The sequence below is a fragment of the Rhinopithecus bieti genome, unplaced genomic scaffold (genome assembly GCF_001698545.2).
Source record: "Rhinopithecus bieti isolate Rb0 unplaced genomic scaffold, ASM169854v2 scaffold_25530, whole genome shotgun sequence".
Lineage (NCBI taxonomy): Eukaryota > Metazoa > Chordata > Mammalia > Primates > Cercopithecidae > Rhinopithecus > Rhinopithecus bieti.
The window spans coordinates 523848-537546 of NW_016811646.1; the positions used below are offsets into that span (position 1 = coordinate 523848).

The window sequence follows — 13699 nt, forward strand, 5'->3', positions numbered from 1 at the left end:
AATTTATTCTCTTCATCTTCAAAGCCAGCATCTTCAATCTCTGACCCTTCTTTCCATTTTAAAAGACACTTCTTATACTGGGCCCACTTGGATAATCTTATTTAAAGGTCAGCAGATTAGCAGCCTTCATTCTATCAGCAACTTTAATTCCTCCTTGTCATGTAACTTATTCACAGGTTAGATTCACAGCTAACGAATTCACATATTCTGAGGATTAGGACATGGACATCTTTGGGAGGACTTATTCTGCCTACTAGAGTGTGTAACTTAAATGCATGGCTTTAAAAACATATGGAGGTGACACATATGGAGCCCGCTTCTCCTGGCTGTTAGCAGCTTATATCATTGGACCGTGTCCTGGTCCTTTCTGTCCCTTACTAATGTGGTTTGGCTGTGTCCCCACCCAAATCTCATCTTGAATTCCCATGTGTTGTTGGGGGAACCTGGTGGGAGATAATTGAATCATGAAGGTGGATCTTTCCCATGCTGTTCTTGTGATTGTGGATAAGTCTTACGAGAACTGATGGTTTTAAAAACAGGAGTTTCCCTGCACAAGCTCTCTCTTTGCCTGCTGCCATCCATTTAAGACGTGACTTGCTCCTCTTTGCCTTCTACTATGACTGAGAGGCCTCCCTAGCCATGTGGAACTGTAAGTCCATGAAACCTTTCTTTTGTAAATTGCCCAGTCTTAGGTATGTTTGTATCAGCAACGTGAAAATGGACTAATACTCTTATGTATCCTCCACTGTATAATCTGGTACATCCAGTTATGATTCTTGAATATGCTGTTTCTTCCCATTTTAGAGCCTGCTTTATAGTAAGTATGCAGGAATATCTCTTTGCTTTCCTCCTACTCACCTCGTGGGGGCTTTACTCCTCAAAGAAGCCTTTCCATCTACTGGAACCCATATTGATTGTTCTCTTGCCCAGCTCCTATGGCTCACTGAGCCCTTCTTTTGTTTCTCAAATATGTCACACACTCCCATAATGCCTGACAAATCTCTGCCCTGATCTGGTGAACAGAAATTGCTACTCTTGTGAATGCCCTGGTTCCTTGGTCTGTGACTTTTTCCAGCTCACTCTTGGCCTTGCTGTCTGCCTCTTAATTTTGCTCCAAAAATGACCCCCATCTTTGTTGGATAATATTTCTGCTATTGTCAGCACCTAATATTCTTGTTATGCCACATTGCAAAAGGTTGTGCTTTGACATGTTCAGGGAGTGTTTTCCCCTCACAGCGTATCATGTGTTTATCTTAAGATGGGTGGGTTTAATTACTAAAGGCTTTGGCGTTTGTCTTGAAGTGTATGTAAAGAAAACAAATTAAAGACTCTTATTATTATTAACCAATATGAAGGGAAAGGCTATTCTTTCTCAATGTGATGATATGAACAATATTCTGTTCATTTTCTTCCTGCCATATCATATCTTGATGGAAGCTAATGTAAAAGTGAGCAATTTGAAAATTCAAAACATCCTTACATGTGTAAAGACATACAAACATACATAGGATAGTCATTGTATCATTGTTGTAGCTGCAATACTGGAAGCAATTGAATGTTCATAATGTGGAATTATCAAGATAAAATATAGCACAACCGTACTATGAAATTTTATTCAGCAGTTAAAAAGAATGAGATGTGTATGCTGACAGAGAATAATCTCCAAGATATTTAAAGAAGAAAGAAAAATACATGCCTACATGTACATATATAGAGAGAATGTCTCAGGTCATCGAAAAAGCTTACTAGATGTTGCTTCTGGGGAGATGCACTAAGGATTGGGGAGTAAGAGAAAGATTTACCTGTGGTTCCTTTCACTTGTCCTACAGTCTCAGCTGCTATCTAATTGTGGAGGCAGGAGAGTTTCTTTTCATATCCTGACTTTGCCTTATGAAGCATTTCTATCCATCAGAGATGACTGGTTTGGGTTTATCTCAGTTTCCTCCCCAGCTGAGTGTCCCCATGAAGTCACCTTCTGAGTTGTCTGGTTGGCCACAATTGAAATAAAAGGTTCAATTGGGTATCACACACGTGCTTTCTTTGAAATAAAGTTTCAGTATATAGTAGGAAGGCACAACGAAACTGAAGTACAGGTGGTGGAATCATGTTGTAAGTGAAGGGAAATGGCCTTGTAACACTGGAGTATGAGAAACAATGCTAACTCCTTAAGTAATTGTACCTATTTCATGTCATTTTAATTATGATTTTAACCTGTAACAATTTTAATTATGATTTTAACCTTGCCAGAATTCACCTGACAAGAGTTTTGTCAGGAATGAATTGAATTATCTTTGTAATGGGGCAGGAAAATGTATTTGGATTTTTTTTTTTACTGTGTGTATGTTTTACTTTTTCAAAAAAAGCAAGAAGCAAGAGGGAAAACAATCCAGTGGAGGCTTCCGAACAGTTCAAAAGACTGCAGATTAAATGAGAGGAATTGTGGATTAAATGACTGTGCTTCAACTGCCCCAGAGTGGCTGATACTCGGGGCAGAGCTCAGGGTGAATCCAAGAGCTGGGAAATGGAAATGACGTGAGACTTTGTGTGCAACAGTGCGGACAGCTCACACCAGCTGAGCAGAGCACAGGCTAGAAAACCCATCACACTGAAATGCTGTTGAACTGATCTTCAGAAGCCACACAGAGAAGCTTCTGAATACACCAGAAATCAACACCAGAAATGCAAAATGAACCAAGTTTATTATTTTCTCCAACAACTTCTGTAAATTACAAAGACAAAATACTAAACTACAGCATATAACTTTTCAATATTTAACCAGAGTACTCGTAATAAATACGCATCCGGAAACAAGATAAAAGGCTACACCTTGTCAGGCATCCTACAAAAATGTCTCAAGTTTTATATACTCTGCAGCATTTCTGTGCGGGGGCAGACGGGGCTGTTTTGTATTTTCTGAAGTGCTGTGACAAAAGGTCCTTTCACATTTCTTTGGAGCATTTTTGAAATTGCTTAACTATAATTAAACAACTTAAGAAAAGTAATACCAAGCTTTAAAGCCATTTTTGCTTTGCTGTCATTGGTCCTCATCCAATACAGATCAACATATCATCCAGCACAGCCAAGCACCCACTGAGCCCAGGCAGCCCTGTGGGACGTGGGCCCTGTCAGAGCAGGCCCTGCTTTCGGTTAAATACTTTGGAGAGTCCTGGATTCTGTCTCTCTCCCTCAACAAGACTAATGCCATAAGGGAAGCTGCAAGCATGTTAGAAACATTTTTAACCTGAAAGTAAAGTGAACAGAAATATTTTTTCCCGAGACCTCTGCTATGCACCATAATATTACCATATCAGGGTTTTAGCTTCAAAGTTGAAAACAGATTGTTACTAACAGTCCTTCCAGAGATCATTTATGGGTGCTGGTAGAGTCAGGACATTCAAAAACATTCAATGGGTAAAAGGAGGATTTGCTAGATTCAGAAATGCACTACAGTTCTGAAGACACCATGGCTGAAAGTTCTAGGGGTGTTGGTGGCAGCTCATATAAGGTCTGGCATACATAACTACCTTTTGCTATAGCTGAAAACTTTAAGGAAAAGTTACATTTTAAAAGTCTCAAGCATGGCTACCTAAAAGCATTTTGTTAATATAATCTGTAATTTCACTTATTTAGGGGTTTAGATATGAAAACATCTTTATGAGCCAATAAAATATTACAGAGAAAAAAATACTTTTACAAAAATTGAGGTTAAGAACTATGAGGCATTTCTTTTGGCTGTAAACACACAGTTTACTGTCCCTTGTTGAAACACAAATGTTTGGATTTCCTGAGCTTCACGAATAACAGCAGGAGGCAAGTTTGCATAGAAAATTTGCAATAGGTCAACAATTTACTTAAAAAAAGAACTTTTAAGGACAACTTGCTTTTGTTTTTAAGTTTCATATTTTAGTTAATAGCACTCATCAAACTGAATATTGATAAGCACGGTGATGAGATATATAAGGCAGATGGGAAGAAAACATGGAATTAGAGTTTTTAAATCCACAGGATACCATGATAAAGGGTTTTAAGCAGACACTTCATAACTAGTGCCATACTAATTTAGTTAGAAATTAAATCATATTTTGGAATTAAAAGCCAAAGGCAAAAAGAGCTCTCCTGTGCTGAATGGCACTGCCCAAGTACAGCAATGGAAGGAGCATATTCACTGCAGGAGGCCTCAGTACATCACTCGGTGGTGATGAAGCCACTCAGCTGGTCAGGTATGGAGGAGGGGCCCCCCCCTGCCAGCATCAGGACCAGACCTCTGGGCGTGGCTGATCCCAGCTCTGGAATCTGAAGGGATGACGGGAACTTTCACCTCTGCTGGTTTGAAGTCTCTAAGTAGTTCTGAGGCAGGCAGTCTTCTCCTGGGACAAGTCCTCAGAAACCTTTGGAAACGGAAGAAGCTACGCTAGGCCACAGTGCATACCACACATGAGAACAATGGCAGCGGCTGCCAACAACTCTGGATCTAAGACAAAGACGGATGACAAGGGGGGCAGTGTCCTGCCAAGGAATCCACTTTACTTCTTTTGAGACTGGTTTTTACACATGGTAAGGATTTGCTTCAGTACTTTCTGGACATCTTCATCCATCTGGCCCTAGGATATTCAAACACAAGATACTCATTAGAACCTAAATTAAGCCATGGTACTTTCTTCTCTGGGGAATGAGATGGCTGACTGCAGTGAAGATCTGGGGTATTTTCCCCCATCTTTCACAGGAATGTCAGCCCTATCATTTCCCAAATTTCTATGAGGAACTGAGTCAAAGAAAAGGTCCTGCCTTCATCCAGCTGGAAGATGAGGTGGCAGTGTCTACCAAAACCCTCAGCAAAAGCTATCTGGGGTCTCAGTTGCAAATGTAGGTCCAGCAGCCAGAACACCAAGCATCATAGAGCCAAGGCAGCACTGGTAACTCTGAGAAGATCAGCATTGCTGGAAAATAAAGCCCTGGTCCTCCCAATGGAGGACCACATTGTCTCTCATTCCTGAATAAATGATGGGAGGGCAGGGCATGGTGGCTCCTGCCTGTAATCTCAGTACTTTGGGAGGCCGAGGTGGGTGGATTGCTTGAGCTCAGGAGTTTGAGACCAGCCTGGGCAACATGGCAAAGCCCCACCTCTACAAAAAATACAAAAATTAGCCAGGTACGGTGGTAGGTGCCTGTAATCCCACCTACTTGGGAGGCTAAGGTGGGAGGATCACTTGAGCCTGTGGGTTGAGGCTGCAGTGAGGCAAGATGATGCCATTACACTCCAGCCTGCGTGACAGAGTGAGGCCCTGCCTTAAAAGATGGGGCTGTTCCTGGTAAACAGGGCACAAGGCTCCTGACATGGAATCCAAAGCAATGCAAAAGGCATATTCGGGCTTTCCAGTGGAAAGGATTCTCCTCTAATTCTTGTTCATTCTACTAGTTAAATGATGGGAGTTCTGTCAACATCTGCTGCCATATTTCTTTAGGATGTCCAGATACTTCAAGGGGCATAACCATACCTGCACAGCATACAGAAGATGCATTCTGTAAACTGATATGACCTCCTGGTGTTGTTTCTTGCATTCCTAGAAAGGGAATATTTCACATTGTTAATGAGCTTAGGAGATCTTTAAAGAACAAAAACAAAAAACTATGAGAAAGCTGCAGTCAAATGCTCCCCCAAGTGGTCCCCTCCACTTTATGCTAGCATCGGAAGTTTCTAAAATTGTTGTGGCCTTACTGGCTTGTGTATTTCTGAATACTTGTCAATAATCTTAGGGAAAAAAGTCTTGGTAGGTCAACTCGAGAAAACCTGTATAAAAGGAATTACTATAATCCCGTTTGGTTTTAAAAATATATGCACTTTGGGAGGCTGAGGTGGGCGGATCACTTGAGGTCAGGAGTTCGAGACCAGCCTGGCCAACATGGTAAAACCCCGTCTCTACTAAAAATACAAAAATTAGCCAGGCATAGTAGTCGGTACCTGTAATCCCAGCTACTCAGGAGGCTGAGGCAGGAGAATCGCTTGAACCTGGGAGGCAGAGGTTGCAGTGAGCCGAGGTCACGCCACTGCACTCCAGCATGGGTGACAGAACAAAACTCTGTCTCGAAAAAATAAAATATATATACGTGTGTGTGTGTCTATATATATGTGTGTATACATGTGTGTATATATATGTACACATACGTATGCAAAAACAGCTACATTAAATGTAAATACTGCAAGGAAATACATCAAATGTAAAAAGTGATTATCTCAGAGTTATTGAATTATGGAAAATTTTATTTATAGGAACTTGTTAAGAGTTTTCTGTATTTTCAACTTTTCTACAATGGCCAAATATGTACTAATTTAATTTTTAAAGTCTGTTATTTTTAAGGGAATTATTGATTACGTACTATATGGCCAGTGTTATATAATCCTTGGGGAGCTCAATTATTTAGCTTTCAGTGTACCAAGGAGGCAAAGAGGGTGGTGGCCCCAGTCTCCAGTGGTTCCTCAATACAGCCGCTGATGCTTCTATTTCTCCTTGTTGAGCTATTATTCCAGTTCCTCTCAGTGGCTGTTTCAGGGGTCTTTATCTCTGAAACTCTTGTTCTAAGAGCCTGTCCTCTCAGAACATGAATGAACATCATGAAAATTGAGACCATCATATATGGATTACTTCAAAAATGTACAAAAGTCCATAATACCAATTCTTCCTTCCCCCCATCAGTGTCAGAATATGAGGTATCTTTCCTGTTATTAAGGGACACTTTAAAACCTGTCCTTTAAGTTCACACCATAAGAAGGCACATTTGGCACTTCTTTCTGTGTTGTTCCCTCCCCCCCTTTCAGCAATCCCTACTCAATTATTTATGATTTTATCATCGGATCTGTCTTCCTTTCTATCCCTGCTTCTGTCATCATTTGCTTGGCTTCGATATCTGTGCGAATGATCCATCTAACACCTGAACCTCTCAGTTCCTCAACTTCAGCTTTAATAACATGCTCCTCTTTGGTTCAGCAACTCCTCTCACGGCCGTAGCCCTGCGTCTGTCATTACCACCTCTGAAATCTCAACTGAAAGCATCCCTCACCCTAACCACCACTTCCCATCTTTCCAGCAAACTTGCTTCAGGCTTCCCCCAACCCCTGCTGCGACTGCTTAGCCCCACCAGATACCTATCTACTTACTCACTTCTCTAGCAGCCAGTCTACTGCTGTCCAGATTCTATCCTCCTCCCCATTCCACTGGAATGGTTCTCACCAAGGTTCCCAAAAGCCAGCTAGTCCACGTGTCAGTCCTTGCTGAGCAACAACATACTCTTACTCAGGCCTTCAAGACTCAGCACAAGTATAACTCCCGTAGGAAGCTTTGCATGACTCAGCAAGATTGGGTAGACACATTTCCTGTGTATATCCACGGTATGCTGGGCATCTCTTTGTTGATAACTTATATAGAGTATAAACTCCATGACGGCAGGGACTGAGTCTTACTCATTTTATATCATCAGCACCATGTATAATACTGACGTATAGTAAGAGCTCAAACACATGTTGCATAATTACAAGAATTACTGTATAAACCAATAGCACTTTACCTACAAGTCTGTAATGCCATTTTATCAGAAGAATGACCTGCAGAACACAGTAAAGAGCAGCTTCTCCTCTCCTAAGTATCCACCATTGCTAGAGCTGTTTCCTCCAAAGCTAGCATTGAACTTTGTGGCCAGTCAGAGTAAGGACTGCTGAAACCTGAATTCACTACATTTAGGTCTATTCTGAAGAAATCATCAAATCCATATTCTGTTTGTATATGGAAGTTAGAGACAGTCCAGGACAGATTAACTCTGGATTTTAGGTAGCAAACGTAATGTACCCATGCCAACTCAAACCTTAACAGATACTGTGGTAAGCTAAATAATGGCTCTCAAAAGATGTCCACATCCTAATTCCCAGAACCTGTGAATGTTACTTGATATGGCAAAAGGCATCTTGCAGATGAAATTAAGGGTTTTGAAATGGAGAGGGAGATTATTGTGGATTATCTAGGTGGGCTTTAGATGTAATCACAAGGGTCCTTATAAGAGGGAGGCAAGAAAATCAAAGGCTGAAGGAGGAGATGGGAAGACTGAGCAGATGCTGGAGTGATGTGCCTCAAAGATGGAGGAAGGGGCCATGAGCCACGGAACGCAGGCAGCCTCTGGTAACTGGAAAAGGCGAGGAACCAGCCCTGCCAACAACTTGAAGTTAGTCCAGTGAAAGCGATTTTGGACTTCTGTTCAATGCAACTATAAAATAATACACTCGTGTTGTTTTAAACAAATTTGTGGTGATTTGTTACAGTGGACCCAGGAAACCAAATTAGATAAGGAAGGGCTTTCCTGAGTGAAATAAGGAGAGGGGCCAAGAAGCAGCTTCAGATATATAGAGATGCAACTACTAGAGATCCTGGCCCCTAACAAGAAAAAGCTCTTGCCACTGCCAGAGATGCGGAAAGACTGTTGCAGAAAAAGGAAAAGGGGTAAAAAGTTAGGGTATGAGTGAGCATGTAGCCTCCTCTCACTGTCCTGTCAGTTCTTTCCTTCGCAGTGAATATCTGATCCATTGCATTGGTGATAACGACTGGCAATTTCACCAGTGGCTCCCTCTTTCGCCCTCACTGAAGAAATCAGTCAACTGCTCATTGAAGTACATTCCTTTGGGCTGGGAATCTTTTTGTTCATGCCCACTTGCCCTAGCAGCTGAGATGGTACGGAATCTGCCAGGCCCACCACCCCAAACCAGGCAGCAGAAACAAGCCCACTACCGCCAGCTGGTTCTGGAGCTGTTTGACTTGCTGCTGCAGTGCCTCCAGCTGCTGACTCTGCCTTTTGGATGAGCTTGTTGAGTAGGAGAGCTGGGAGAGGCTGTTCAGGGCCTCCTTCAATTTGGTGACTTCCTTTGACATCTCATTTATCTAGGAACAAAGGAAAATGGTATTAATAGGCAATAACATGTCTGCAAAGCAAAATTTCATATATTTCTAAGCCTCAAACACAGTCATCTCTTTTGGTCTCTGGGACTTATGACTTTGGAGCAATTCCCTTTTAATACATTTAAATAAAAAAACTCATAAAATGAAACAGATAACAAAATCAGGCAAACTAACAAAGCCCGCTACATCCATTAGGTTCAGATAAAGGCCCTTGAATTACATATTATGTTTTGGTGATGGTGGTAACAAAAGCTGTGATGTTGGTTTCCTACTTTTAAAAGGGGTATGATTGAAAAAAAAATCAGAATTAGGATTTCAGGCTTTATTTGGAGACAGCTATATTTCGTCCAATACTGCTGACATGGGCGATCAGGAATAAGGCCTAGGGAGCCTGATATCTCTGGACATCTTTCTTTAAAGTAAACACAAGTAACTCCCCACTGTACCCCACCACTCGCTAATCCCCGTTTCCCTGGCTGGTAAAGCTCTTTTGAAACACTCATTACAAAAGAATAAAGATAAGTAGTCTCTAATGAATGCCATTTGGAACCTCCGAGACAGGGGACTAGAGATGCAGAGCTGACTGAGGTGTGGAACCATCCCCCCGAACTTTCCCTTTGCTTCCCTCCTTCCTCCAGCAGCATGACCAGCACCATTTCTTGTGTCCAGTGCCATCTCAAACTGCCGGGTCCCCACATTCCTCTTCCTCTCCTATATACCTGTCAAAGGAGGGGCCAGCGAGGGTAGCTTTTACACTGACTTGAGGGGAAGCTGATGGACCTTAGGGAAGCAGGATTAAGTCTAGGAATATTTTAGTTTCATATTATGGAGGAATCTGTTCTGAATCCAAAAAAAGAATTTGAAGTTTGAGATGGATCACAAATACTTTTCAGTTTGCAAGTTCACTTCTGATCCCCAACACTGGCAAAGCTTCTGTAAAATGATTTTTGAAGGACAAATATGCATCACATATGTGAAAATGCTTTAGTATAAGGAGAAGTGGCCAAAGATTGATGTTTGCTTATTTATTATTTTTTGAGGCAGGGTCTTACTCTGTTGCCCAGGTTAGAGTGCAGTGGCGTTGATATGGCTCATGACAACCTTGACTTCTAGGGCTCTAGTGATTTTCCTGCCTTAGCCTCTTAAGTGGCTGGGACTACATGCTCGCACCACCATGCCTGGCTAATTTTTAAATTTTTTGTACAGATGGGATCTCACTATGTTGCTGAGGCTGGTCTCAAGCCATCCTCCCATTATGGCCTCCCAAACTGCTGGAATTAGAGGAGTGAGCCACTATGCCCAGCAGATGTGTTTTTAAAATATAAATACCCAACAAAGTATTCTTTTTTTTTTTTTTTCTTTTTTTTTTAAGATGAAGTCTTACTCTGTTGGCCAGGCTGGAGTGCAGTGGCCTGATCTTGGCTCACTGCAACCTCCACCTCCTGGGTTCAAGTAATTCTCCTGCCTCAGCCTCCCTAGTAGCTGGGATTACAGGCATGTACCACCACGCCCAGCTAACTTTTGTATTTTTAGTAGAGATGTGGTTTCACCATGTTGGCCAGGATGGTCTCAAACTCCTGACCTCAAGTGATCTGCCCACCTCAGCCTCCCAAAGTGCTGGGATTATAGGCGTGAGCCACCACATCTGGCCGATCCAACAGACTATTCTTAATGTGGCTTTGGGGACAGATAAAGTTCATGTGCAGAGTCTCTGAGCATTCACTCCAGTTTAGTGCCAACACTAGAAGTATTTAATATAGTAAAAGCCGAAGAGACTAAGACTTATTGCTAGAAACCCAACAGCAATGCAGTTTCACCAACCTTTTTATCTTTATCTTCCTCCAGTTTTGAAGAGCTCTCAGAATATCTTTTCATTTCTGCAAGTTCTTCCTGAGCTTGCTGGAATTTTTGCAGAAGTTCATTTACTTCTTGATCTTTAGATTTCAAGAGAGTCTGAATATTTTCCTTTTCTCTTTTCACCTGTGAGACCTCACTTCTAATCTGGGCAACCTCTGAATGGACCTTCTCTTTCTCTTTCACTGATTCCTTTAATTTCGATGCCAACACACTCACTTCACTCTCTAAGGATGACTGGAGCTTTTCATAGGAAGACCGGGGTACCATTGCATCAGTCATAGCAGCTTTCTCTTCTAAGAGTTGTTTCTCCAGCTTTGCTACTTCCACTTCCTTGCTTGCAAGGTGTTCCTTAAGATTGCTTATTTTTTCTTCCATCTCTTTTGCTGTAGTCCGTAGCGTGGTTATCACTTGCAAATGTTCTGTGATAGAGACAGAGTTCTCTTTCTGTGCATCGACCAGTTGTTTGAGCTGGGTCAACTCGTTCAACACTTTTGAATACTGAGACTTCATTTCGGACAGTGCATCTTCTGCTTTAGCCCTGGACACGTTTGTCAATTGCATCAGTTTCTCATGCTCTGCTTTATGGATATATTCAGCTGTGATATCCTCTAGAGATTTCCTCTTCCTGTAATCCTCCAGTTCAGCCTGGGCTTCTTTGTACAGCTGTGACAGCTCGCTCACCTGTTTGTTGAGTTCATCTATCATCCTATTCATGGCTTCTTTCATGTCCTCAGCTTCATCACTGGCTTCCTGTGTCATCTGACTTTTTAGTGTGTCTTTTAATTTCATGATTTCTTCTTGGGCCTCTTGGTATTTCTCAAACAAAAATGCTTTCTCTTTATTCATATTCTCAATAACAGAGCAATATGAACTTTTCATTTCCTCGTACTCTTCCACAGGTGGCTTAATCACTGTACCTTTCTCCCTCTCTACCAGTTTTTCCTCTAACTCTCTTACTTTCTCTTTATTTCTTTCACTTTCTTCTAATGCATTCTGCAGATCCTGCTTGAGCACATTTATTTCCTCTTCCGTGACCCTCAGCTCGTGGAGATGTGAATAATTATCCATGCTCTCAGGTGAGACAAGACCCAGTTTCATCTGCTTCTGCACACTAAGGACTTCTTTCATAGCCTCCTCATATTTGCTCTGAGTTTCTTTAAGTTTCTGGCTGAGGTCAGAGCTGTTCTCTGAAATCTCAGTGTTGTTTAAGCATACCAGTTCTGCCCTTCGGGACTGGAGTTCAACCTGTAGCTGTTTTCTCTCTGCTTCAGAGCTCTCTAATCTCTTCTGTAAATCTTGCAAAATCTCTTGCAGTTGCTGAATTCTGACGTCACTGTCAGTAGTGGATTTACCTAAAGAATGTATTAAGACAGGTGGAGATGATTTGGAGTCTGGGGGAGTGGTTTCACCAGGTTTTCCCAGGGATGGGCCCAAATCAGTTTGGGTGGAATGATATGAGTCAAAGCTTAGGTCTGCTTCTGCCTCCTTGGGTGATTTAGCCTAGGAAAAAAAGCAAGAATTAAGTAATACCAAAGGGGTGGTTAGCTAAGCAAGCAACAAGAATGAGAGGAGTAAATCTGCAGCTTTGGTATGGGAGAGTAGCATGATCACTTTGCCTGTGTATTCTCATGCCATGAAAAAAGATGGTCTGGGACATGAGTGGGACTAATGACACAAAGCTTGCTTTGGGTTCTATTGGGACAGATGATTTGTGTCACTTTGAAAACAATAAAATTGTTTACTCTACAAAGCCTCCGATTCAAAATTTTCCTTCATTTCTGTTATCATTCTGCTTGCCAAGAGGGGTAATGGATATATAGTACAGCTATTTCTTCTTATTATTTTTTGGTACAGCCATTTCTTATCAAGCTCTTAAACCTGTTAAGTGATCAACTTTACTAAATGAATGGATAATATTATATATAATGATTGTATCACATACACACATATAATTAAAACAAACTTTTAGATGGTGTACATTAAAATTTTTATATATAAAATTATACGTATCATTCTATGTATATAGTATATTTTATATAGAATTTTCTATAAATTTTGTTTACATTTTATTTATATAATTGAACATATAGAATTTTAATACTGATCATACTATGTGTATAATCATATATAATTTACCAGTTGAATAATTTACAGAAAGAGTTAATGAATAACACTCTCATGAAACAAATAATCTGAAACTATAAGATACTTAAAGCTAATATTTAAAAAGAAACTAATGTACACATTTAAAACAAAACACATCTGACTACTGAAAAGACCAAGAGCTTGACTCTACAGAATAGTCCATGACAGCAATCTATTTATATACCTGTAATTTATCTTGTAACTCCTTATTGTGTAAGGTAAGGGAAGCAACTTTTGCTTGCAATAGGGCAAGAAGATCTTGTTGGTCAGCTTCAGAACTTATATCCAATAAGCTATCAGCACCTTGGGAAAGAGAAAGCCATTTAAAATAACATAAAACAATTAAACTCTTAGTTCTCTAACCTGAGACAAATTCACTTCCTAGACTAATCCAGTTCTTCTTCCTGGTCCTAACTATAAAACGCCCTAGCAGCTGGACGGATGAACTAAAATTTTCATATACTGGGGTTTCCTTACTGTGGATTGCTAGCACAATACTAGATACATGTGTATACAAGGCAATTCCGAAAATTGATGAATTTGGTCATATATTTCCTATTCATTTGCTTAAGTGTCATATCTAGGTTGTTTTTGGTTCTTCCCTGTGCCTTATAAGTCTCAATTCTGGGAATTGTTTTAGAAATGTCTCTGGAATCTGGTTTATTTCTTTGCACCTACCACCATTACTGTAATTCAGACTTTATCACTTTACTTGGAAACCCTGCAAACAGCTTCCCAACAAATCTCTGCCCCTCTCCTCT

At 40.9% G+C, this 13699-nt stretch overlaps 1 protein-coding gene across 10 annotated transcripts in view; it reads right to left on the bottom strand.

The window, feature by feature from the left end:
* Positions 1-2680: 2680 nt before the first annotated feature.
* The window catches only part of RAI14 (retinoic acid induced 14), a 179763-nt gene continuing 168744 nt past the window's right edge, over positions 2681-13699 (bottom strand). For all 10 annotated transcript variants that reach the window (XM_017894507.1, XM_017894501.1, XM_017894508.1 and 7 more), the window contains 5 exons: positions 13123-13241; positions 10758-12293; positions 8769-8918; positions 5496-5561; positions 2681-4601 (listed from right to left, as the gene is read on the bottom strand). In XM_017894507.1, the coding sequence (XP_017749996.1) occupies positions 4524-4601; positions 5496-5561; positions 8769-8918; positions 10758-12293; positions 13123-13241 (1949 nt within the window). In that variant the 3' untranslated portion in view covers positions 2681-4523. The remainder of the gene's footprint in view (positions 4602-5495; positions 5562-8768; positions 8919-10757; positions 12294-13122; positions 13242-13699) is intronic.